Below are 25260 nucleotides of genomic sequence, written 5' to 3'. Positions count from 1 at the left end.
GAAAGATGGCCCTTCACACATGGTGCTGGCAAAACTCGACATCCACACTGGGGCTGCAAGCAGGTCCCCATCTCTCACCCTGTGCAGAAAGAACTCAAAATGGACCAGAGACCTTAGTTAAGACAGAAACTTGGGAACAGCTGGAGGAAAATGTGGGTCGAAGCTTTGCCATGAATTTCCAAATAGGCATCCAGTGGCAGAGCCCCAGGCGAAGGGGTAAGCACCCAGTACTTACATGACTTAGAACCATGGTCCTCCTTATCTCGGCCTCTCAGTAGCTAGGATTATAAGCATCAGCCACCAGCACTTGGCTTCATTTATTTTTATGTGGATCCATTGGTGTCCAAAGGACAATCACATCTCACTGCATTGTGATTCGCTAAGAAACCTCTATTCCCTAAGACACCAGTTACTAACTAGGATACTCTTTGTCCTTTCACTTTGGAGCTTTTTCTGCTATTAGAGCATGCTATTAACATTCATGCACCTGACAGGAAGAGAGATTTCATCCTAAAAGCCCCATAAGATCCCCATCAGGTCCCTCATCAGACACTCTGGTCCCCAGAAGCCAGTGGGTAGCTACATTCAGAGTGATGAAGGAAACAACTGTCACCGAAGAGCCCTACAGACAGGAAGAGTGGATTGAGTAATGGAGGCATTCCAGGGGTCTCTGTCCCTTCATCCTGCTCTAACAAAATACCTTAGAATCAACAGGAATGGATTTCTCACACTTCTGCATGTTGGCGAGTCAGGGTCAAGGTGCCAGGGAAGTTCATTGTGTGGAGAGTTCAAGCTCTCCCCTGTGACGTGGCATCTTGTTGTGTGTCCTCCCAGGATGAGTGGGTGGAAGGGTTGAACCCAGCCCCTCAAGCTTTTCTCTAAAGGCACACACACTGTCCATGTGTCAGGAACCTCATGGCCTAATTATTTCCCATGACAAATATAACAGCTAGTACTAGCTGGTTGTGGCAGTTCATGCCTGTAATCCCAGCACTGGGGAGTCTGAAGCAGGAGGGTTGTGAGTTTGACACATTGAACGACCATATTTCAAAAATAAGTAAACTGTTATCATTGTGGATCAATCTCTAAAGTGCCTGCCTACCAAATGAGAAGCCCTGAGTTCAAACCCCGGTATCACCAAAAAAGGGAAATACATATATAAATGAAATTTAAATGCTAGTACATTTTTGTTTCTCTATGGTTAGGACTGATAAAAAAGTATCAGTCTGTGCCAGTTAACACACAATACATGAACATATAATTATGACATCAGCCACTGAGGGAGTGGGACTGGAGCAGCCTTTTTTATGTTACTGATTGATTTGCACTGCTATAGGTTCACATCAGAGGGGTATCACTTTTTCCTGTTAAATGGAACCCCCGTGAGTCCCTATAGAACATACACAAAAGAAAATGGGTGGAAATAAATTATTCAGTACACAAATCCACAAAAGAGGTAGAAGAACAGAAAATGAGGGACACAAAGGCCATAGGCATATGGAAAAAAACAACAAAAGGACTGAAGTCCTTCCTTAGCAGGAATTGCTTTCAATAGAAATGGAACAGACTCTACAATCAAAGGATAGAGCATGCCAACATGAACAGAACACACCTCCCTGCTTGCTATCTGCAAGAAACTTACCTCATTTTCTTTTTCTTTTTCTTTCTTCCTTCCTTCCATCCCTCCTTCCTTCCTCCCTTCTTTCTTATATATATATATATATATATATATATATATATATATATATATATATATAAAACAATTATGTTTGTATATAAAATAATTATATACATACAATTGTTGAATTCTAGGGATTATACCTATGCAGGTTAGGCAAGTGCTCCACTCCTAGAGGCACACACGCCCAGCCCAAGAGACTCACATTAGATCAAAGACACAAAAAGCTCCTAAGTGAAAGGACAAAGAAATTCCATGCAAGTCATGACCCCATGTGAGCAGGGCTGGTTGAACTCATTTCACCCAAAATACACATTCAATCAAAAAAGTTTACAGGAATCAAGAAAGACACTGACTATTCACAAAAGATTCAATACAAAAAGAAGGGGAAACTTTTATACACATTACCTCACTGAAGAGTGGGCAATCCTAAATTCATGCCTGTGCAGTGCAGCGTCCTCCCTTGGCTAGGCAGAATTTAGGGTAGCCAATGGAGCAAAGTGGTTTAGACCGCCAAAGCAAAAAAAGGAGGACGAAGGAAATAGAAAACAATGAAGTCTAGGTGGGTTTGTTCGTGCTCACTCATGCTGTTGTCCCAGGTACTGGAGAGGCTGAGGCAGGAGGAATATGAGTTCAAGGCCAGCCTGAACACAATTAGCATGAGACCTTTTCTGAGAAAACTAAAAGCAAAAGTACTTGAAGTGTCGCACCAGTGGGGGAGCATTTGTCCATTAAGCACAAGGCTGAGCTCAATCCCCAGTACTGCAAAAAAACAAAAACAAAATACTATGTGTCTAAGTGCATATGATGTCAGGTATGGCTGTACCGGGGTGCTGAGTGTCCATGTCAGGAATCGGGTGTCCTGACCTCATGGCCCTGCTTCACCCCTCTCTGCGCCTAGCATTCTAGTGTGCTCTCTGCCTTTAAGAGGACAAGATGACAGCAACTGTCTAAGCATCTCCCTCCCCTATGGTCCCACCACTGCAGTCTGACTTATGGAACCTGATTGGTCACCTGCCTGGATCTTAGCCAATGACAGAACAGAGAGGATGGTCTCTGCTGGTCTGTCAGGTGCCAGTCATGTGACCTCTCTCTCCAAGATCCCCTTGGTGCTCCTTCCAGGTGAGGAATCTTGTGATACCTGAGAGAGCAGAGTTAGGGATGGAGCCTCTGCCTCCTCTAAGCCTAATTTTGGGGCTATGCCTGTCCCTCCTTGTACCTTTTGTTCACAGAATTCATGGCAGCAACTCTTCCCTTCCAAGCCCTATTTTGCTGTCTGAAGGTTTGATATGGGGTTTGCTCCCAGCTTCTAGGCCAGCTACTTGTGTGATGCTCAATCTACAAACTTTAACTGTTGACTTGCTATGTGCCAGTGTGTCAGGACCTTACAAGCTGCTGGACACAGGCATCAACAAGACTGAAGATGTTCCTGTCTCCAAGGCACTGACACTCGGGCAGCTTACAGAGAAATTGGGAAGACAAAGGCAGATGGAGTAAGTTCACATGAAAAAAAAATCATGGCAGCCAGTGGGATTGTACACACTCGCAATCTCAGCACTTGGGAGGCTAAGCCAGGAGAATCGTGAGCTCAAGACCAGCCTGGGCTACATTACAAGACCCTATCTCAAAAAGGAAAAAACCATGGCTTGGCATATCTGCTTTTTTGTCCCCAATATCCCAAAATTCAAAATTATTGTCACTGTTTTCCCATTCCTTTCACTGTGTATGTGATGGGTCACTTTATTTCAGAAATTTCTATTTCTCAGTCTTAGAAACTATCCCCAAATTATTCCATTGGCGATTTTCTGTTCCTGTTCCCACCTGCTGTTCTTTTTGGAAATAATTTTATTCACTTATTGAATTGGTCCTCAAATATTCTGAAAGATTGACTCAATTTTGCTTCCAAACCATCAACTTATATTTTCCTTTATTATCTTGACTTTCTTATTAAATAATTTGTCTGAATGTTCCTTTTTTTTTTATAGTGCCCTGTTCTTGTTTCATGGATACAGGATCTCCTCTTACCTCTCTGAGAACATGATGAGAATTTTTTTTTTGAAGTACTGGGCTTTGAGCAAGGCAAGCTCTGTACCATATGAGCCACATCTCCAGACCAGAAAACAAATTCTATGTCATAAAAACTTAAAATATAATAAACATTTGGCTAGGAACTGTAGGTCAGTGGTAGAGCACTTGCCTAGGATGCATAAGGCTCTGAGTTTAAGCCCCAGCACTTCAAAAAAAAGTTGATAAAAATGAATGCAAAAACAATAATGAATTGCTTTACTGTTGTGGGAAATTACGAGCTGAGATAGGGGACTCTGAGGCAGATTAGCACAAAGCAATGTTTATTGTGCTGATGACACAGACCCAGCGGACTCATGTCCAAAGGCTGAACCCCGGGAACAAAGGGGTCTCACCTTATATTCCCTTCCAAGCAGGTTAAAAAAGCAAAAAGCAAAGCCCAACCCACGTATGGCTGCATGTGACTCCATTGGCTATTTCATTCCCCCAGTGCTATGTGACCTTCATGTTTTAATTCTTTAAGTTTTATCTCTCTGCTTTGCCATCCTCTCCCCCTGTCTCCTTAGAACACAGCCTGTCTGTTTCTCTTCTGGCCCTCCTCCCTGCCACATTACAACTTTGGGTGAGACATTTGCAAGAAGGATGCAAAATTGATGAAGGAATGTCAAACAAAATCACAATGTGGTAGCACTTCATACCTAAGAGGGAGCTATAATAAAACAAAATAATAACTGCTAGCAAGGATGTAGAGAAAGTGAAGTCCATTAGCATTGCTGCTGGGAATGTGACATGGTGCAGCCTCTTTTTGGTTCCTCAAAAAGTTAAACACAGGGCTGGAGGCATGGCTCAAGCAGTAGAGCGCCCACCTAGCAAGTGTGAAGCCCTGAGTTCAAACCTCAGTACCACCAAAAAAACAAAAGTTGAACATAGAGTAAACATATAATGCAGCAATTTACTCCTGGCTGTGTACCCAGCAGTACTGAAAACAGATTCTCAAACAAGCTCTTGATGCAAATGTTCACAACACCCTTATTCACCACGGCCAAAAGGTAAAAACACAAATGCCCATGGATGGAGTGTATAGACAAAACTGATTTCAACATACAGTGGAATATTAATCAGTCTTAAGAAAGAACGAAGCTCTGCGTTGGTGGCTCACGCCTGTAATACTAGCCACTTGGGAGGCTGAGATAGGGAGGACAATGATTCCAGGCCAGCCTGGCCAAAAGTTTCCAAGACCCCATCTCAATGGAAAAAAGCAAAAGGTGGATGTGGTGGCAGGAGCCTGTCATTCCAGCGACAGCAGGAGACTTAGAACACTCATGGTCCTAAGCCAAAAGGAAGAACCCTGTCACCGGAGCAAAAAGTGAAAGGAAAGTGAAGAAGTGGAAAAGAATCACATCTGCGACCTTCGTAAGCAGCAGGCCTTTATTAGGGAGAGGAGACCTGAGAGGGACCCTCAGCCAGCAGAGTAACACTCAGAGAGGGGCGAGAGCACGCCTTTCTTACAGGCTGGGGATTTTAAACATTCCGTGGTGGGAAGAGGGAGGCTGGAGGGGGATGGGTTGGGGTGGTTGGGAAAGAGGATGGGGGAGGCGTTGGACATTAGCGGGGAGGCCATTAGGGTTGAGCAGGTATGCGTGTTGTTATCTCGACATTCCAGCAGTTCCAGCATTTGCATTGTTTCAGTGTTTCCTAGCAAGTGGGAAGTCCTGAGTTCAAACCCCGGTACTGCCAAAAAGAAAAAACAAAAAAGAAGAAGAAGAAGAAGCGTTGCTACATTGTGTGCTTATAAATGTACATATTTATATACGCAAATACACTTACTGCCTCCCAGATTTTTGGTCGTTGCTTGCTCTGTGATCACAGAGTTGGTTCTTTTAAATCTTTCTCTTTTTCCAGGCGCAACAAGGTTATACCTTGTCAGGAAGGGATGCTGGGACGATATAAGAGGACGATTTTACCCTTAGTTCCCCCCTCTTCTTAGATAAGGAAACTGAGGCCCAGGAAGTTTTCCCAGTCACCCAGCAATAAGTGCCATCTGGCGCTGAAGCCTGCGTCTCCCTTAGGGCCCCAGGCCACCCACTCTCCGTACCCTTCCTAGAAGGTCTAGCTCCATCTCAGAGCCCTCGGTGTGCCCTCGTACGTGTGAAACATCGAGTATTTTAGTGAAGAGAACACAACACACTCTTTCCTTTCCTACGATATGTCAAATCTCGGTTCTAACCAAAGGGTCTTAATCTATCAGAGGACTTGGGACCAGCACGCAAACAGGCTGCTAGTTCTTGGAGCTTAAGGGAGCGAAACCAAGTGTAAAAGTGAGTGTGAGGGGCTTCCGGAGGCCATTGCTTCTAAAACAGTGCCTCTGAGCGGCTAGACGAAGTGGAGATTTCTACCACGCTCCCTAAACCTAGTGTCGCATAGCCTTTTGGGAAATAGAGTCCTCGTACTCTCCCTGGGATCAGCACCCGGGGACGGGACTTCCGGCGCCCTGCTGCGCATGCGCGCCTCTCTCTGCGTGCGCGTTCACGCATGCGCACGGCTGCTGCACTGCCCTCGCTTCCTGTCTGTCCCAGTTCACTTGCAGCCTTCGCTCCCAGACTTGGTCCTCTGGTCTGTGAGAACAGCGTTGCTAGCGGGGTTGAGGGCCGAGCGACCGGGCGGGCACTAAGCGGGTGCTACTGTGCGCGTCAAGGTCCGCGTGGGCCGGCGGAGGCGCGAAGGGGAAGCGAAGAGCCCGCGGCGGAGGACCCGGCGGGCGGCGGCGGCTGGACCGGGCCCGGCGCGCGGCATCCTCGGCGGACGCAGCCGGACGGTGAGTGCCGAGGACGGCAGAACTGGGCCCCGGGAGGGACGTTCGGCCTGAAGTTGTCCCGAAGGCCCTGGGAGCCCCAGGGCGGTGGGGAGGTCGGGACCTGCGGTCCGGGTGAGCGCGGCCTGCTGCAGCAACCGCGCGGGCACAGCGAGGGGGCAGCGCAGGTTCCGCGGCCCCGGGGACGGAGGCCCGGCGGGCTGCACGGGTCACGGCGCTCCGTGAGGGGCTGTGAGGACCGGGAATGACGTCCTGACTCCGCACCCCGACACCCCTTCCCCCAGCTGTCCCCGCTCCAGGATCCCCGGGTCTAAACGTCATGGGCACCTCTGTTCTTTGTCTGCTGACCCCCCACTCCCCCAGCTCTGTCCTGTAGAGTCACCCGGTGTAGTGCAGGAAAAGTCTCTTTTGCCTGGATCGATGGAGGAGGAAGACACTGGGCTGGGGAAGATGGGTGACTTGACCAAGGTTAAGGTCACAGGTTTGTTGGTCGCAGTGCTAACGGGACTGCAGTGTTCTGTCCGCTGTGGTCCGGTTTAGTTAAGTACAGCATCAGCCAAGTTTAGGCGGGTACTTTAAAAACCAAACCATTCTTTATGCCCATTAACACCCCTACCCCCTTTTTTGTGATAGGATCTTGTTGTGTGACTGGTACTGGCCTTGAACTCATGATCTTCCAGCATCAGCTTTCCAAGTGCTGGGATTGCGGTGTACACCACAATGCCCAGGCATTCATTCCATTTTTGAGAGCTCAAATTCTCAATTCCTGTGGCTTCTTTGATTTTAAGCAATTTGAAGAGCCAGTAAGCTGGGATGTGGCTCGCAGGTAAGAGTTTGAGCTGGGCATGTACAAGGCCGTGTTTCGATTCTTAACACCACAACCCAAACCAAACAATAATAAAATGAATGCACATCCCAAGAAAACTTTCGGTTTTTGTGCCTTGTGTTTAATAGTGGCAGAGCATTTGAGAAAGGGAGTCAAGGCTTATATTCAACTTTGAGTGTCTAAGCCATCCTGTATCACCTGATGATTTAGAATTTAAAAAGTGTGTGTTTCCTGACTGTCACTGGTTTTTTTCCCCTCTTGAGTTTTCAGTAGGTATACTCCGTTTGATGGTTCAGCTAGATAATTCCTGACTGAAGTGACCTGCTTCTCCTCCCTTAGGTCCACCCTCAATAGACTACAGTTTCCCAAGAGCAGCAGAAAATGAACAGATTGAAGGTGAGTGTTCCTGTTTGTGTATATTTTCTTTCCCTCTTCTTCGTAATACATTTGAGGAGGTTTATAAGGATCTGTTCTTTAAATGACAATGTAGAAATGGATAAAAGATATTATCAAGTGAAATGCAGTCAGAGAAGCAAATCAGCACTGAGAGCCTTTTGTAAGGTCTTTGGTGCAGGTGAGTGATAGTTTAGGGCTAATGAAGCTATTGCCAAGTAGCACTTTTTTTTTTCCTTTTTTGTGGAACTGGAGTTTGAACTTAGGGCTTCAAGATTGCTAAGCAGCTCTCTACCTCTGGAGCCTCACCTCCAGCCCTTTTTGCACTGGTTATTTTGGAAATAAAGTCTTGCTTTTTGCCAGAGTGAATACTGAGATCCTCCTCTTTTAAGCTCTCTGCTGTTTTTTTTTTTTTTCCAAACTCCCCCATCTCTACCCAGCTGACCTTGAACTACAATTTTTCCAATCTTAGCTTCCGGAGTAGCTAGGATTACAGGTGTGCATCCCCAATGCCTGGCTTGATAGGCTAGATAGTCATAGAAAAAGGAAAGTAACATCCATTACATCATCAGTGAAAATGAAGACATTACAAGACACCATTGTTGTTACCTGTGAGTTTTAAAGATTTTTCTTTGTTAAAGTAGGTATAATTGCAGATAGCTTTCCTAATAAACTATTGTGGTGCATGACTTCTCTTTGTCTTTGTTTTTTGTTTGTTTTGTGGACCAAATTGTTTAATCCAGGGATGAAATCAGGATCATGGGGGCATGACCTGATCATCCTTTACTGACCTGCTTCTCCTCCCCTGGGTCCATATTTCTGTCTGTTTGGGTTGGACAGCAAACAATGCAAGAATATTCACTAACAAAGATTTTTTCACTTCCTATTCACATTCATTTCTCAGTATTTTGGTTACATCTTTACCACTTTCCTGAATCTGTAGGTAAAGAATACCAATGACTTAATAACAGGCAAATCCAGTGTACATTTTCCAGTCCTTGCCTCATACGGCCCTTCATCTGCTTTGACATTTGTTGCTCTCAAAGTCGTACTTCCTTCACGGCATCTCTCCTTTTACTCAGACACAAAAAAATATGTATTTCTGTATTTGTCTGTAAGTGATAGCCAGTCTTTCTTTAACAGAGTGGAGACTACCCACAATGCCATTCTTTTTGAATATATAATGTCTGGTGTTTCGGTTTTCTAGAAAAGTTTTGGTATGTTTTCTCTCAGTATACGGTGACATCCACACGCTGCAGTTGGAAGATAAATGTTTTATTGATAGTTCCCCTAATATGTCTCTTTCTGCTGTTTATTGTTTGAAGAAACTAATTTGTTTATCCTCAGTTTCTCAGTTTGGAATGTGTTGTCATAGTGTTACCTTTAGCGAATTTTTTTAATTCCTTTTATGCCTTGAACACTTGGTAGCTTGATCTGGAAGTCTGATCAGGTCGATTAAGTTCACTTCTTTTGTCAGGACTGTTTTTCATGGCATTGCTTCCTTTCTTGCGGGGTCTCTGTCACCCTCCTGGCTCTGCTTTTGTGAGGTGAGCGTCTTCTGCTTGATGATCATTGCCACAGTCTATGGATTCCCTTGGGAGGCAGAATGGCAGTCCACTAATTCTACCCTTTCTTCCTCATTTACAAGCTAGAGTACTTATCTGAAACTCAGCTTCACTTCATTTTTGTTGTATATTGGAAGACAGGAAGATAGTTTTCAAAATTTTGAGTAGCATTTTTGGTTTTTTGGCTGGTTATCATGAGGCCATGGGTTTAAAAATGTTTCATGTTGGCTGGACACAGTGACTCATTTCTGTAATCCCAGCTACTCCAGAGGCAGAGTGGAGTATCCCAGGCCAAAAAAAAAAAAAAGTTACTGCAACCCCACCTCAACGTCAAGCCAGGCATGGTGGTGGTACACACCTTAGATCTCAGCTATCAACAGGCAGAAGTAGGAGGACTGGTCCAAGGCTGCCCCAGTCAAAAACGAGACTCTATCCAAAAAATAACTCAAGCCAAACAGGGCAGGGAGTGTGCCTCAGGTGGTACAGAGCCCCTGCCTGGCAAGTGTGAGGCTCTCACATGCTAGGCAAGTGCTCCACCAAATTTCAAGTAGCTCAGGTGACGTGAAGTTGCAGATCACTTGGATATTTAAGTGGTTCCATCTGCGGGCAGGGAAGACCCCTTTAAGTTGATTTCCAAGTCCTTTTGAAATACCTCATATATTTGATAGCATTTGTTTGTAATCAGTATTTTATGTAGAAATAATTTGAGATTTACAGAAGAGTTGCAAAGAAATCACATTCTTTTTGCTCAGAAACTTCAGTTCTTAACATTTTACCACATTTGCCTCTGTGTGTGTGTCCATACACATTTATGCATGCACATATTTCCTGTACCATTTGAAAGAGGGTGCCACGTGTCGTGCCTCTTTGCCATGTAATGCTTCAGATTATCCCTCCTATAGGCAAGGACATTCCCTTACGTATCAATGGCACAATTAGAAAATTCTAATTGTACTTCATTTAAAGTACAGTTCATTTTCCAATTTTGCTAGTTTCCCAGTATTTTCCTTTATGGCAGTCATTATTTCTGGTAGAAGAGTCAGTCCAGGATTATGAACTGCACTTAGCTTTCATGCTTTTTTAAGGCTATTTAATGTGGAGTAGTTTCTCAGTGTCATTATACTATTGGAAGAATTATAGGCCAGTTATTTTATTAAAAAGTCTTTGAGATTAGGTTTCCCTGATGTTTGCTCACGCTTTGCATTTAGATTGTGAATTTCTGGCTGAACACTACATGAAAACTTAGATTTCTGGCTTAGAGTAGGATCTGCACACTAGAGAAGACGAATGTCCTGCTCCTGTGGGGTGGAGTGTGTGTGAGCGCTGATGACATCAGATTGATGAAATCGGCTGCATTGTCCATGTGTTCTCTGTCTTTGCTGACTTTCTGCTACTTGTGAAGGGCAGATGAAATCTTCTGCAGTTACTTTGTTGCTTTCTTTGGAATTCTGTCAGTTTTTGCTTCCTATATTTATTACTTGGATAAACCTTCAAGATTATGTCTGCCTAGAGTGCACAAGGCCCAGGGTTTAATGTCCAGCACTGCATTTAAAGAAAAAAGATTTTAATGTTTTTCTCAATTACCACTTTGCTGTTGAAAAAAGCCACTGAGTCCTTTTTGAGTGATGTGGGCATAGTACATCTTACTTTACCTTCTGCTGTTAGTGTGTTTGCGTCTTTGCATTGAGCACGCTTTTCTTATAGGTAATGTACAGCTGGGCCTTGCGCTTTGTTTTTATCTACTCTGACAATTTCTGTCTTTTGGTTGGGGATGCTTAGACCACTGCTGTACAATGTGTTTGTTACTGTATCTGGTGAGGTTAGAGTCTGTTCTGTTTCTATTTGTCCCATATTTCTTCTAAGTCTTCCTTCCTTTTGTTTTTTGTGTTTTGTCTTGCTGCAGGTGCTGGGGATTGAAGCCAGGGCTTCATACATGCTAGGCAAGCCCTCTACCACTGACCAAACTCCCAGACCCTTGATTTATGTTTCTTATTATGCCATCTTACGTCCTCTGTTGGGCCTTTAACTATAACACTACTTTGTTACTCTGCTAGGTGTTTGGGATTTATAGTATGCAACTTTAATGTATCATAGTTTACCTTCCAGAAATACACTGCTTTACATAAGAGCTCACAACAGGTACTTCCATGTCTCCTCCCTTTGGTCATTACACTATTGCTGAATAATGATCTTTTAAGGAGTTTTACCTAATGAGAGAATTCACAGCTACCATTTCTAGTCCTCTTTGTTCCTTTGTATAGAACCAGGTTTAATTTGCTATCATTCACTCCTCTCTGAAGACTTTTAACATTTCTAATTGGTGAGGAAATCTTTCAGCTCCTCTGTCAGAAATATCCTCATTTTTCCTTTGCTTTAGTGGGGATTTTTGCTGGAGTTTTTCCCCAAATGCTTTAAATGTATTCCTCCCCCGCTTCTCAGTTGTAGTGTTTCCAAAAGAAATCTGATCTCACCTGTCTTTGTTCCTCTGTATATAATATGTTCCCTCTTTTTTCATTGCTGTTTTTCAACTTTTCTGTTTCTCACTGGTTTGGAACAGTTTTCTTGTGATGTGTCGTAGTGTCACCTTCTTCAATTTTCTTTGTTTGGGGAGTGTTGAACTTCTTGGATTTTTGCATTTGTGGTTTTCATCAATATTGGGGGAATTCTCCTCCTCATTACTTCCCCACCTTCCTTTGCTGGTTGAAATTGTCCCACAAACCCCCTCTCCCCCCAAATATTCTTGATTTCAATTTTCCTGTCGCTTTCATTTTATACAGCCTCAATAACTCTGTTTTCATGTTTTGTTTTATTTATCCCTGAAATGCCATTGATCTTGTCCAGTGTAATTTTTACCTCAGATTTTATACTTTTCACCAGTAACAGTTCTGTTTGGGTCTCTACTCAAGTTTTTGAACATGTGGAATACAATTATAAACTGTTCTGGTGTTCTCTACTAGTTATAACATCTCAGCCATTTCTGAGCTAGTCTTTATTCACTGGTTTCTTCCTCATAGCTTATATTTTTCCTGCCTATTTCTCCCACTCTCACCTCCTTCTCCTAAGCTCTGTCCCTTCTCCCCTGTTCCACAGTCTGGAGAGGTCCTTGTTTCCACCTCTGATGGGTCACCGTCCTTCACTGCATAGGGACCAGTGTCTTGAGAACCATTGCTTCTGTGTGTGGGAGGGTTGCAGGAGGAGGGTAAATCCAGTCCATTAGTTCATCACCACTAAAAGCACATGTCTTAATGTTTGAGTCATAGTTAGAAAGCCTTACCCCACATGGAGGTTACAGAGAAATCCACCTGGTTCCTTCTTTTCTTGTAAGGTTTCATTTTGACATTTAGATCACTGACCCAGTTGGAGTTGGAGTTTATTCTTCTATGGTGTGAGGTATGGATGCAGTTTGATCCATGTCCAAGTGGTTAGCATTTGCTTTAACAAATTTGTATTAATCAGTCTTGTGTGACTGCAATGAAACGCCAGAGGCAGCTCACTTGTAAAGAAAAAAGGTTGCTTATCTCACCAGTTTGAAGGTTCATGGGTGTGATGAGGCTACAGCTCCATTTTGGGCTGTGTCACATCACAGTTGAGCTATGTGTTTAGGAGCTCACATTACCAAATAGGAAAGTCAGAGTCTGGTGTCCCTCAGTCCCTTCTGAGGGCACAGCCTCTGAGCTAAGGACCTCTCATTAGGTCCCACCTCCCCAAAGTTCTACCACCCCCTAACAGTGCCACCTGGGGATCAAGCGTTTAATCACAGTGCACTCTTGGGGGACACTTAGGCCACACCCAAACCATAGCACAAATGATTGGGACATTCCTGTTATCACCTAATCAGAAAAGTCTTTCTAGATTCACTTTTCTTTTTCTGCTCTTTCGGGTTTTTTTGTTGTTTGTTTGTTTTCATTGGTTTGGTGGGGGAAGTTGTGTTTTTGTTTTGGTTTTGGTGCTGGATTTTGAATCTAGGGCTTTGTGCATGTTAAGCATGTGCTCTGCCCCTGAGCTACACTTCCAGCCCTACCAAGCTGTTTTAATCATAGAGGCCATGTTTAAAACCTAGTACTGTTAGGCCCCTTTCATAGCTTGTTTTCCATTTACAATTTTCCTGGCTGTTCTCCATTCCTCCCTTCCCAGTATGGACTTCTGTGTCATCTGGAACAAATTCTGGACCTTGTGTCTTTGCAGGAGTAAGCTTGTTGTTTTTGTTAGGATCATATTTCCATAAAGTAACTTAGGGTAACTGACACCTTTATGTTATTAAGTTGACCTGTCCAAGAGTAAGGAATATTCCATTTGTTCCTCTCTGCCTGCATACCTTTCAGGAGTAAAGATATCCTAGTAGAAACACCCTGTGTGCATTTGGGTTGCATCTTCTTACTCTATGAGAGCAGGGCTGTTGATTTCCATGTTACCTGCACTGTGACATGACAGTTGTTTTATGGATTTGGTCTCATCGTCAGTTCTCTGAGTTTTAATGTCATCTGCAAATGAGAGTCATTTCTCCTTGGTTTCATTCCTTTAGCTGTTTCCTCCCGTTGGAGGAAATGAGTGTTTTACCTCGCTCCTGATTTTAGTGAGAGTGTGCGTCTTTTCTCCACTGAGGAAAATCCCGACTTCAGTATTCATTTCCATTTCTTATTTTCTGAGAAAGTTCCTGAGTTACTATTCTGTGTCCCCTTTGTTAAACAAGATTCTTATGTGAGGATTTTTTTTTTTTAAACAATCCAGTCTCTAAGTTCTAAGCATTCTTTGCCCAATGCTCTTGTTTTAATTATTTAAAAATATGGGTCAGGAGACATAATTTGAGTTCTGCTTCCTGTATGAATTTGGTTCCACTGGTGTTGATCACTCATATTGATGCTGCTCTTTCATTCATGCTCTTTTCCTCAGTTCGCCAGTGAGTCTTGCTTTTCTTTTGCCGTTTGTAGCGAAGAGCAGCCAGTGTGAATGTGCTCCAGTGATTACCCCAACTGATGCCTGGTTCATTTCTGGAGACCATGGCTGCGGAGTATGAGAGCTGTCTGGGAGGCCACCTTGTTAGATGGCCATCACTTCATTTTCCTAGAAGAGGAAAAGCAGCAGCCAAGTCAATCTGTTCAAATTGCTTTCCGTTAACAAGGGTTTTCTACATTTGCTGTATGGGAAGATCCACGTACAGTGTGGCTAGGGATAAATAAATACTCTGGTTTGCTGAGACAGCCCTGGACTGCACCTGCATTCCTGGTGTCCCACCCAGAGGTTTCTCTTTGGACAGTGCATACATGGTCGCCCTGATAATGGACTCTATGACATCTGGCTGCCAGAGGTTTCTCTTGCAGACTCAGCACTTGTCCTGCTGCTCTGTAAACTGACCCCAGGTACCAAGCAAACTGCTCGGGTCCTGTGGCTCATTTTCCTGTCATCAGTCTCTGTTCCTACTGGAGCCCCAGCCTGTTAATTGGCCTCAAGTCTTCAAGGGCTCTACTGGAGACTGCCCACTTTGCTACAGGCAGCCTGGATACAGTGTGTGTCCCAAGGCTCTGATTTCTTGGGTCTCCTTCTTGTCTCTGTACATCAAGGATATGCATGAGACACTGCTGGTGGAAGAACTTCTGTGTTCCGGTACTCTTAGTAGAATGGAACTAATTTTTTTTGTTGAGTTGGAGTTATTTTCAAGGCGGGAAAATAATTGTGTATGTTTGATTTACTCTCTTGAGTTAGAATTAATTGTTATTACTGTTATTGTCAGAAGCTGACTTTGGGAATGTGCCTTCTTGGCATCTTTTGACCTGTTCTTCTTCGCTAAACACTTAAATATTGATGCTACTTCACTGGTACTTTTTATACCTCATCATCACCTTTCTTCCTTAATCCTGTAGAATACACAGTTCACCTTTCAGGACTTTAAATTAATTGGATCTGTGAAGCCTAATTGGAACATAGAGTTGAAGTAGTTTGGGTTGTGTTTGTTAATCTTCTTCGTATATCACGCTAATAACAACTTCAGGTGTTCATTCAAACTATATATTGCTGCAAGAATAAAATGTTTGAGATATGATGCTTGAGCTGGGCTGGGGGGGGTGGCTCAAGTGGAAGAGCACCTGCCTCCAAGCACAAAGCACTGATGTCTTCAACCCCCAGTACCCCCTCAAAAAGAAGATGTTGCCAGGTGCCAGTTGCTCACACCTGTAATCCTAGCTACTCAGGAGGCAGAGATCAGAAGGATTGTGGTTTGAAACCAGCCTGGGCAAGTAGTTCATGAGACCCTATCTCAAAAAACCTTATCACAGAAAAAATAGGTTTGTTGGAGTGCTCAGTGTGTAGGCCCTGAATTCAAATCCCAATACCACAAAAAATAAATAAATAAAGATGTTAAGCTGAAACTCTAAGTAAAAAAAAAAAAAAAAACCTAGCAATGCGGTTAACCAGAGGTAACTGGCTATGCAAATAAAAGAGGCAAAAAGGATCTGAGAGCTGAAACTGGGTGAGAGCACCAGGATAGTGATGAGAAGGAAAGAGACAAAGCCTTAGTCGAGTGCTGAGGACCATGAAGGGATCTGAAAGGGGAGGGAATGGCCAGCAAAGAAGACCCAAGAAAGTGACAAGGAGTAAAACACATGTATTTGTTTATATGTGTCTCCTCGTTAGGCTGTCACTGTCTTGAGAATGGGAGTGGGGTTTTACTTGTATCCCCAAAACTCACATAGTCTAGTTGCAAAATGGGAACTCAGTTGTGTTTTGATTTTAATTTTTGTTTCTTACATATTGAACACCTCAAAGGTAGTCAAGCTCCAATATCGTTTGTTAAGTTGTTCAGTGTTCACAGTTAACTGTACCAGTGAACTTGAGAAAATCTTGTCTCCAGTGCCTTTTTCATGTCACTCAACTCTGTGCTGCCGTTGCAGGAACCGGTGTCCTTCAAGGGCGTGGCTGTGGACTTCACCCAGGAGGAGTGGCAGCAGCTGGACGCTGACGAGAAGACCACGTACAGGGACGTGATGCTGGAGAACTACAGCAACCTCGTCTCCGTGGGTGAGGCCGCTTGCTATCTAAACACTTGAAATTTAGACTCTTCTTGAGTTTGAGGAAACAAATGGTAAGCTCTTTTTAGTTCCTTTTGGGCAGAGGTCAAGTTTTGTATTTTTACCTCTCCATTGGAAGGTTCTGATTTTGATAAGTAAAAAATGGGGTCTTTATTGTATAGCATGGGTGGCAGCATCTTCTGCAGTCGATTTCTGAAGTCAGCCAGCTAGTCCAAGTACCTCTGCATTTCTTGTTAACAGGGTACGATGTTACCAAACCAAATGTGATCATTAGGTTGGAGCAGGGAGAAGAGCCATGGATGATAGAAGGTGACTTGTCCTCTCACAGTTGTCCAGGTGAGTGAGTAGAATGTCAAATTTTAGAAAATGGTCATCCCAGTTGTAGGGCAGCTTTAGGAACTTGATGCTTAAGGCTTTACACCAGATGCAACATAGGAGTATGGAAACTCTTGTTTGTCTTCAGAAAAAGTATTGTGATAGGGACGTGACCAGTTGGGGAAATTGTAGTCATCACATTGAAAGGAAATTTATAATTAAACATAATGAGCATTGACTTTGTATCATAAACTCTTCTAAGCCCTGGTTGTGAGGTCTCTCTAAATGGTAGGAAATTTACAGCAGTGTAGAGAGACAAAGATGTGGGAAGAATCTAGGGTGGTCATCTTGGTATGCAGTGATGTCTTGCCATTTAATATAAATTTTGATGCATTTCTCCCAGACGTAGTCCATACTTAATATTAAGTTACCTTTGCACATGTGCCCAGTAATTATTCTCCCACTGACCTTTTTCCTCCAAATCATCCCACTTCTTCCTGGATCAGCACCCTTTCAATGACTTTACACTCTGCTCATAATTTCTTGGGTTTTTTTTCACCTTTCCTACCAAAGATTGACTATTTGTAAAGTAACAAAGGTGCTTATGTTCAGTGTGGATTTACTCACTTTTTCCACTACTACTGAGTTCCTGCCCACCCTCCTCCTTCCACACATCTCCCCACCCATGTATGTGTGCATGTGTGCAAAAAAAAAATCAAAGGAAAGCAAGCCCTATACACTCATAATTAGTTTTATTTGTGGACAGTGGTCCTAAGTGAGAATCAGTCCCACAAATGAAATATGTAGATACCACTCCCATTCGGTAGCTTGTGTGTTCAAATTGACAAGGTTTATTTAATTGTGCTTCTTTTCAGGAGAAGTCTGCAAAGCTGGTGACCTAGTAGAGGACATTGAAGGCAAGCATTTGAGGCAAGCTGTCGACATCAACAACCAAGACCTGCTGGAAGACAGAGGGTGTGCATTTGAAAAAATGTGCAATGTAGAATCTCTCCTTGTTTCACCAAGCATGATAGCTCACAGTTGTGTCTCCTGTGGAAAGAATTTAGAATCTATTTCAGAATTAATTAGTAGTGATGGAAGCTATGCAACAAAGAGATTTGGAGAGTGCATTGAATGTGGAAAAACATACGGAGAGACACCCTATGAGTTTAATCAAAATAGGGATGTCTGTTCTCAAAGTGAGGAAAGTGTTCTCCGGGAAAGAGCATCTGGGATTTCATAAGAAAAGAAATCTGTCGGAAGGCTAAGAGGGATGAAGAGGAGTCAGTGGCATGGAGTGGTCAGGCAAGGGGGTTTCAGGATTTCCTAAGCAGACATCAAATCGCCCTGGGCACACTGCAAGGACACAGAGGTACCTTTACTCAGCCCAAGGACATTAGGATGCTTGCTCTGCAGACTGCTAGGGCAGGTGGGTGCAGTCTCCCCCCATATCCTCAGCTCTGGTACATAACACTGGATCTGGAAAGAAAAAGGCTCCCTGAACCAGTGCTGCTCCCCATGGAGACCTCTCCCCATGTCCAGCTTCCGCTTTTTTCTACTCCCCACACCCCTCCTTTCCACACCCCTTCCCTTCTCTCTCTAATCCAGCCCCATGTACCCAAGATCCCCACCTGCTGCCGTTCCTCTGGGGAAACTGAGTCTTTCAGCCCATGGACCTGGATCAACTCAACTACCAATTTGTGGAACAGGGGCCCAACCCATACCTGTTAGCATACACGAAGGAAATCGTGTCTGGTTTGCACCTGGTTGTCCTCCTCCATGACATTGGCCGGGGAGCTGGGGAGATAAATCAGGGCAGTTGTCAGAGGAACAGCCAGGGAGCAGCTGCACCCGGGGACAGGGATGGTGCAGCAGAAAAGCCCCGGGGATCTTCATAGAGAAGGCTGGGTGGTAGAGAGGCCCGGGGGTATCAGAACATGTGAGCAGAGAGGGTCACAGAGTGCAGGCCCTGGACTCAGCGCCCAGTCCATCCATGAGAACTGTGTGGACTGGGGTCATCCAGCAGAGCCTGTCGGCAGAACGCCATGCCAGGATAGGGTGCCATGTCAGGAACAGACTTGGAGCAGCAACCTTTCCAAGCTCAGCTGAGTGCTGCCTAGGACAGGCTGGGGTCCTCACCCTGGGCTGACAGTCGGAAGGCCACCTGGAGGTGAGGGGTGGGAACTAGTTTACTGAGAAACTGAAATGGGGCTCGTTTTCCTTGGCATGGGGCTGAAGCCTCTCCTGTAGGAATTCAGACATTGTCAGAGGGATACTGCCTTTCTGTCCCAGAGTTGGCGACGGGACGGTGATGGAAGGAGTCCTTGCCAGCACCTGCCGGAGGAAGGCTCTCCTAAAACTAAAATTTGCTTGGCACCCCCCAGCTCTACAAAGTAAGAAGTCGTGAAAGCTTTTGGACCTTGGATAATATCACAGCGCTGGCCCCTAGGGTGACGACGCCATCGGTCTCCACAACACGGTCTGTGTTAGAGCTCTTTGGCCAACCGCACCCAGAGTCACAGGTGACACCATGAGTGTTAAAACTCCAGGGCCTTGTATGTGCAGCCCCTCCCCGCTGATGCTGACTCAGTTACAGCTGTCAGTCCTAAGGGGTGGTGACCTGCTGTGACAGCTCGAGGGCCTAGGTCTTTGGAACCACCAGACTTGACAGCAACCTGTGACACAGCTGTGGGGCCTACGGGGTCAGGACCACTGGTGCTTGAAAACAGTTGTTAGGACCAATGTCCTAAACCTCGGACCTTGCTAATGGGTGCGTCACAGCTCTCTGCCTTAGGATGTTGGGGTTCTCAGGTGTTTGACACTGGCTAGAGGTACAACTGTCTGGTGGGCAGTTCCGAGGAGCCTTGTCAGAGGCACAGCCAGGGAGCATCTGTGCCTGGGGACAGCAGAGAAGCGTGGGGTTGGGGTTTCTCACAGAGCAAGGCCAGGTCGGAGGACAGAGGGCCAGGCGGAGCAGACCCTGTGAGCAGAGTTTCACAGTGGTCAGGCCCTCGGCTCAGTGCTGGCAGGACTCCATGGCAGGACAGGGTGACATGACTCACAGGATATCTTCAGCAAGCATCTTTGGGGGGCAGCTTTTCCAGGCCAGTGTGGGTGCTGCCCAGAAGTGGGCGGGCGTCCTCACCCAGGACACTCAGCAGGCCACCTGGGGGAACAGGTGGTTTTAGTTTGTTGAGAAACTGCAGTGAGGCTCCTTTTGTTTTGGCTGTGGCTCAAGCCTCTCCTCTAGACTTCCAGCATGCTTAGAGGGCTGGCTGTGAAATGTCACAGGATCGGGGACAGGGCAATGATGGCAGCTGTCCCCCTCAGCGTCCCTGCCTGAAACCCTGTGATGAAGGCTTTCCTTCAACCGAGCCTGCTGACCCGACGCTGCGAGGGGGCTTCCCTGTCACCCCCACCTTAGTGCTCACTTCTCTGGAACCTGTGGACACACAGCTGCCCCGTCAGTGGCAAGTAGATGGAATGGTTCCGTTGTCACAGTGTGAGCTGTGACCTCCCAGGGTCCACGTCTGGGACAACCCACCTTCCCCACCCAAGTCTCTCATCTGCACAGCAATACCGCCTCAGCTCCTGCTCCAGGACGGCCGAACTCAGCGTTCAGCCTTTAAAGTCCTGAGAGACATGGCACACTGACCAGCTGGGCTGGCACCGTCTCTATTCAGGAGGTAGCTAGTGGGCACCTATGGAATATGAGGCATGGGGCAGGCAGCGGGCTCAGGGTGAATCCTCGGGAGGGAAGTGGTCAGTGCCCTTGATTCACATAAGGAAATTGAGGCAAAGGAGACATGACAGAAGGGTCTCCCCACCCCCACACCTCCTATTTCTCTCATCCTGCTGCAGAGGCAGGACCCCATGACGCCTGCTTGGGAAATTTGCAGGTGCACAGAAGGGGGTCTTCATGTCTATGGGTCTGTGTGGGACCCCCTCCCACTTACCTTCCTATGACTGTCGGTGGAAATGCATGCTGATTCCATTCCCTGGTGGGGGCTGGAGATCCAGAAGTCCTGGGCAGAGGCAGCCACAGAACAGAACCCACACTCAAGTCCTCAGACATGCAGGCCGAGTTGCACCCTGGGAAGGCAGAGAGATGCACACAGCCCACCCAGAGCAGGAGCTGGGTTTCCCGCTTGCCCGTGTCTCTGAGTTGAACGTGGAAGTGGCTCCACCACGGTTAGGGCCATGAGGCAGGTGGGCAGGCTGCTTGTCCATGAATGAGTTTTACTTGGGGCCCTTACAGAGCAGTGGGGACCGGCACATGCTGGCCTGCCTAGGCCACCACCCATTGGTTATGTGTCCGTATACTTACAGGCAGCAAGGAGGAATCTGTGCAGGGGGGCACTTGTTTTAGAAACTGTGCCCCACTTCCCAGGAGGAAACTAACAGTGGCAGTAGGCTTTCTGCCATCAGATGAAGAACTGGTGTCTTACTCTCACTTCAGCTCGGGCGGTGCCTCTGGTCAGTCATGTTGACAGCTCTCGCACCGAGACGGCGGTGCTCACATGTAATCCAGAAGACCCCTTCTCCCACACTTGGGCGAGCAACTGTGAGGCCCTTGGTCTGTCCCTCGCAATGAAAATGAAAGCTCCCTTGCTAGAGGGTGAGAGGTTCCGGGGCAGTTGTTACATTTTGTGTCTTTTTGGCAGCTTCTCACATCCTTTGAAAAGTAAATGTAGCTCTGGGTACAGGTGGTGTAGCTAAGGTGGAGCAATTTCCTAGAACGGGCAAAGGGCCCACCTGAGAAAATGTGTGACCCAGCAGCACACAGGAAGTCAGTCAGTGTGAAGGTCTGGGGTGCTGTGGTAGTGAAACTCCAGCTTCATTCCCAAGTTTGACAAGTTCTTGTCAAGAGAAGAGGAAAGTCAAATCCCCCCAAGCTCATCCTTACTTAGCCAGTCAGGGGGCATGAACTCATCCGTGAGCAGCCCCATCCATTGTGACCTTGGAACACCCAGCTCTGGAACCCACCCTGAGCTTGGTGTGGGCTGGGAGAGGCAGGCAATGAGGCCATCAGGCCAACCTGCATAGGAATGGAACGTCCTGACGCTGTTTGCCGTTCCATCAGGACATCACCGCCTGTCCGCTGAGGTCCTAAATGACAAGTCTCGTGGGAGACCTTTCGGCAGCCATGTTTGCAGCTGCGGCCCTGGGGCACGCTGCCAGGCGCCACTCGCTGAACTTACATGGCACTTCACGCCAGACATCTGTGTGCTGGGTGACGGGAGGAGCTCACGCCCTCCGGCCCTGGCGTCCACCACCTGTACTCAGCCTCCTTCCTGGGCTCCCTGGACGAGTCCCTGCTTGGATCTTGAGTTGGCCGAGATGTTGAAAGGCCATCGGTTTTCTCAGAGTCATCTGAAAGGTGTAGCAGAAAGAAAGCTGATCGGCACCCACAGTTCTACAAAGGAACAGCTCTCTGTCTCTGCATTGAATCAGTTCTGTTTTGGTCATTTGTAAAAAGGGCTGAAGATGGATGCCAGCCAGACATTCAACTGCTGCGGGGAGGCTCCATCTTTTTCCAGGTCTCACAACATTCAGACTTGCCTTCCTTGAAGTCCACTCCACCCACCTCCCCACCAACTGGGATTACAAATCTGTGCCACACGTTTCACATTGTAATTTTGAATTGTAAGAACTTGTCACCTTTCTACTTATTTGAATTAGCAAATGTGTTCATGGAGATGGGTTGAAAAATGAAGGTACAGATTTAAAAATCTATTTACTAGGAACAGAAGACTTTTAAAAATCTTCTGTCTACTGGGAACAGACTGAATAAAGGCAGAAAATTCACCAAATACTTAGGTACAGTAACCGTCTTTTAGGTACAGTAACCATCTTTGTGATAACCACGTGACCGACCGTTCAAAGTGTAAACACACAGATCCTAACAGCTACGGAGGGTGCTGCTCGTCTGTGAGCTGGCCTACTTGTAGTAGCCCTGTGAGTAACGAGGGTGGATCATCTTCCTGCAAAGATTTTTGTACCTGTGGAAGTTACTTCTGTGGGCCAGGCGCTAAGGCATGCCTGTAGTCTCAGGTACTGGGGAGCGGGATCAAGGGAGGTACAGAGTTCAAGTTCAGCCAGGACAAATTTAGCAAGACCCCATCTCAAGCAAGAACCCAGGCATGGTGTTTCACCTGTTGTCTCACTGTGATGAAAGGCACAGCTAGTCCAACAGCAGCCCAAGGAAATCCTGGACCCACTACCTGCAGAATAGCTTAAGCACAAAAGGGCCGTGGGTGTGGCTCCAGTGGCAGAGCGACAACCGAGCAAGGACCAGCCAGGCCTTTAGTTCAAACCCCAGTGTGACAAAAAGAAAAGCAAGGACTGTGGTATTTGTGAAAATAATTTTTGTTCAAGGCTTTGCAGAAGGGTTCTTTGCAAATCATACACTCCTCCTTTTTTCTCGTGTCGGGGTGGGACCAGGGCCTCCCACAAACTCGGCTAGTGCCGAACCACCACACCTGAGGCTGTTGCCTGTTTTCGTGCAGTTACTTTTAGCATATTCACAGAGTTGTGTAACCATCAGCACAGCCTCCGTTTAGAACATCTCACCCATCCTGCACACGAAGGATTTCACACACCCCAACGCCGGGATCTACTCTGTGCTCTCGAGAGGCAGGGAGATGTGTGCAATGGACTCTCGGTGACTTTGACATGAATACACAGGACCTTCTTCACGACTACAGTCACCCCGCTGTGCGACACCTCTCCGACCTGACCCCTCCTGTGGGAAAACTCTGTCCCCTTTGGTCCACAGATTCCCTCCCCTCCCTGCCACCCTCTCCACCCCAGCCTCAGGTAATCTCTGTCCTACTGCCTAGACTCCACAGAATGGGACCCAGCAGGACTTTGTGCGGTGACAGACGACTGAGTACAGTGACTCCCTCAGCCCACAGCGTGCAGGTATACCTCACCTTTGCATTGCACCCCACAAATGTATACACCTGGGGTTTTCAATGCAAACTGACATTACTAACGGCAGACAGAATAAAATGCAGGAGCCCTGCTCACCCGCCACACTTACTTGACCCTTGGCCCGTCTCTCCAAAAGCATGAAGTTGACTTTTTCTCTTGCTGACCAGCACACAACAACAACAGAGGCCCCTGACGAATTTGGCAAGGCCACGGGCAGCTCTCCTCCACTTCTTCCTGAAGGTCGTGGTCCCTCCATGGTCATCATCTCCCTGAGTGGGCCTGATCGTGCCACTCTGGGGTTGCCCACTGGTGATGGGACTTTCTGCGCCCAGGGTGGGGGGGCGGGGGGGCAGCCCACTGGACACGCTGCCTCGCTCTCCCTTCTGACCATCGCTGGTATCATGCCGGGCATCCTGAATGCCGCAGTGGGAGGCTCTGATGTTTCTGGCCTTCGTGGGTCCCCTGCAGGTGGCTACAGCAGGCCACGAGGCTGGTCTGCGGCCCTTCTGCCTATCGCCACCTTTTTGGTGTTCCGGGGCTACCGATTTGATGACGGAGTGAAGGGCAGTTGCACTGAGTCGCCTCTGGAAGGAGTTGACAGGGTCTGTCAGGGGCAGGCAAGGAGGATCGTCACAGTCCTTGACCTCTTCCTCTTGTCTGCTGGAACTGTCCCCCTGTGGTGTCTGATGCTGGAGGAGGAGGAAGGTAGCCATAATATGATTGTAGGACTTTTTCATTAGCGAGTCCCTGATCTCCTGGGAATGATACCCCAGTCCACGCATCGTTCCCAAGACGTTGCGATAGGATTGGGTGGGGGGTATCTCCTGCCTCTGTTCTTGGTCTGCCTTTAACCAGGGGTGCTGGATGATATCAGCCACAGTGGGCCTCCCTCTGGGGTCGGCAGTCAGGATGTAGTGGGTCAGTTGTTGCACCTCTGCAGACAGGCATGCTGGAAACTGGAACGTCAGATGCCTGATCTGCTGCTCCAGCTCACAGGTGGTGTCTTCGCTAAAGGGGAGCGAGCCCGTCAGGATGTAATATAAAGTCATTCCTAGACTCCACACGTCCACGGGAGGCCCCTCGTAGGCCTTCCCATCAAAAAGTTCAGGCGCCCAGAAAACATCAGTGCCACAAAACATGAGCAATTTTTCCCCGGCTTGGACAATGGCACTGAGGCCAAAGTCACTGAGTTTCACTGAGCCACTGCCATCCACCAAGATATTCTCTGGCTTGAGGTCGTGATGCACAATGCCCTTGCTGTGACAGTAGCTCAGTGCACAGGTGATCTGATAGAACAATTTGCGAGCCTCCCCCTCCTCCACCTGGCCTTTCTCCAAGACGTAGTCATGGAGGTCTCCCCCAGAGGCAAACTCCATCACCATATACACCGATTTTTTTGATTCGATCACATGAAATAAACGCACGATGTTTGGGTGCTCTATAGACTTCATTATAGCCACCTCCGAGGATATGGAGGTGAAGCTCTGCTCCCCTTTGGAAACAATTTTGATGGCCACCTGGGCTCCTGTAACTCTGTGCTGGGCCAGTTTTACCTCACCAAACCCGCCTTGGCCAAGGGTGTGCAGAATTGTGTAATGCTTGGTGACGATGTTCTCACCAAAAAAGCTGTTCTTCACCTTCCGCTCCATCCCGTGTCCTTCTCGTCACCAGAACTCTTCAGTGGAAAC

At 46.7% G+C, this 25260-nt stretch overlaps 2 protein-coding genes and 1 long non-coding RNA gene across 3 annotated transcripts; 1 reads left to right on the top strand and 2 right to left on the bottom strand.

Moving 5' to 3' along the window:
* Window positions 1-5117: 5117 nt before the first annotated feature.
* LOC141424054 (uncharacterized) lies at window positions 5118-6231 on the bottom strand. Its single transcript, XR_012448875.1, has 2 exons — window positions 5531-6231; window positions 5118-5434 (listed from the first exon to the last, which is right to left on the bottom strand). It is a non-coding gene; the product is annotated as an uncharacterized lncRNA (long non-coding RNA).
* Window positions 6232-6282: 51 nt separating this feature from the next.
* Window positions 6283-22449, top strand: LOC141424047 (RB-associated KRAB zinc finger protein-like). Its single transcript, XM_074076098.1, has 5 exons — window positions 6283-6518; window positions 7681-7737; window positions 16184-16310; window positions 16562-16657; window positions 17512-22449. Exons 2-5 carry the CDS (start codon window positions 7723-7725, stop codon window positions 17877-17879), a joined length of 606 nt encoding a protein of 201 aa, XP_073932199.1. The 5' UTR covers window positions 6283-6518; window positions 7681-7722; the 3' UTR covers window positions 17880-22449.
* Window positions 19383-25221, bottom strand: LOC109693599 (sperm motility kinase 2B-like). The gene is made up of 3 exons (XM_074077839.1): window positions 23682-25221; window positions 21888-22009; window positions 19383-19532 (listed from the first exon to the last, which is right to left on the bottom strand). Exons 1-3 carry the CDS (start codon window positions 25219-25221, stop codon window positions 19383-19385), a joined length of 1812 nt encoding a protein of 603 aa, XP_073933940.1.
* Window positions 25222-25260: the final 39 nt, after the last annotated feature.

The sequence above is a fragment of the Castor canadensis genome, chromosome 6 (assembly GCF_047511655.1).
Source record: "Castor canadensis chromosome 6, mCasCan1.hap1v2, whole genome shotgun sequence".
NCBI classification, from domain to species: Eukaryota; Metazoa; Chordata; class Mammalia; order Rodentia; family Castoridae; genus Castor; species Castor canadensis.
Note: the sequence above shows the minus strand (reverse complement) of the source record. Positions and strands in the feature narration are given on the sequence as shown.

Bases quoted from the DNA above. Each gene is read 5' to 3' on its own strand.
- LOC109693599 (XM_074077839.1), bottom strand. From the start codon at position 25,221: ATGGAGCGGAAGGTGAAGAACAGCTTTTTTGGTGAGAACATCGTCACC. The intron at 22,010-23,681 runs GTAAGTGTGGCG...TACACCTTTCAG, and splicing joins AGAGACGGGCCAAGGGTCAA to ATGACTCTGAGAAAACCGAT. The intron at 19,533-21,887 runs GTGAGCTCCTCC...TGCTGTCCCCAG, and splicing joins GGACGCCAGGGCCGGAGGGC to GCACAGATGCTCCCTGGCTG.
- LOC141424047 (XM_074076098.1), top strand. The intron at 16,311-16,561 runs GTGAGGCCGCTT...TCTTGTTAACAG, and splicing joins CAGCAACCTCGTCTCCGTGG to GGTACGATGTTACCAAACCA. The intron at 16,658-17,511 runs GTGAGTGAGTAG...GCTTCTTTTCAG, and splicing joins GTCCTCTCACAGTTGTCCAG to GAGAAGTCTGCAAAGCTGGT.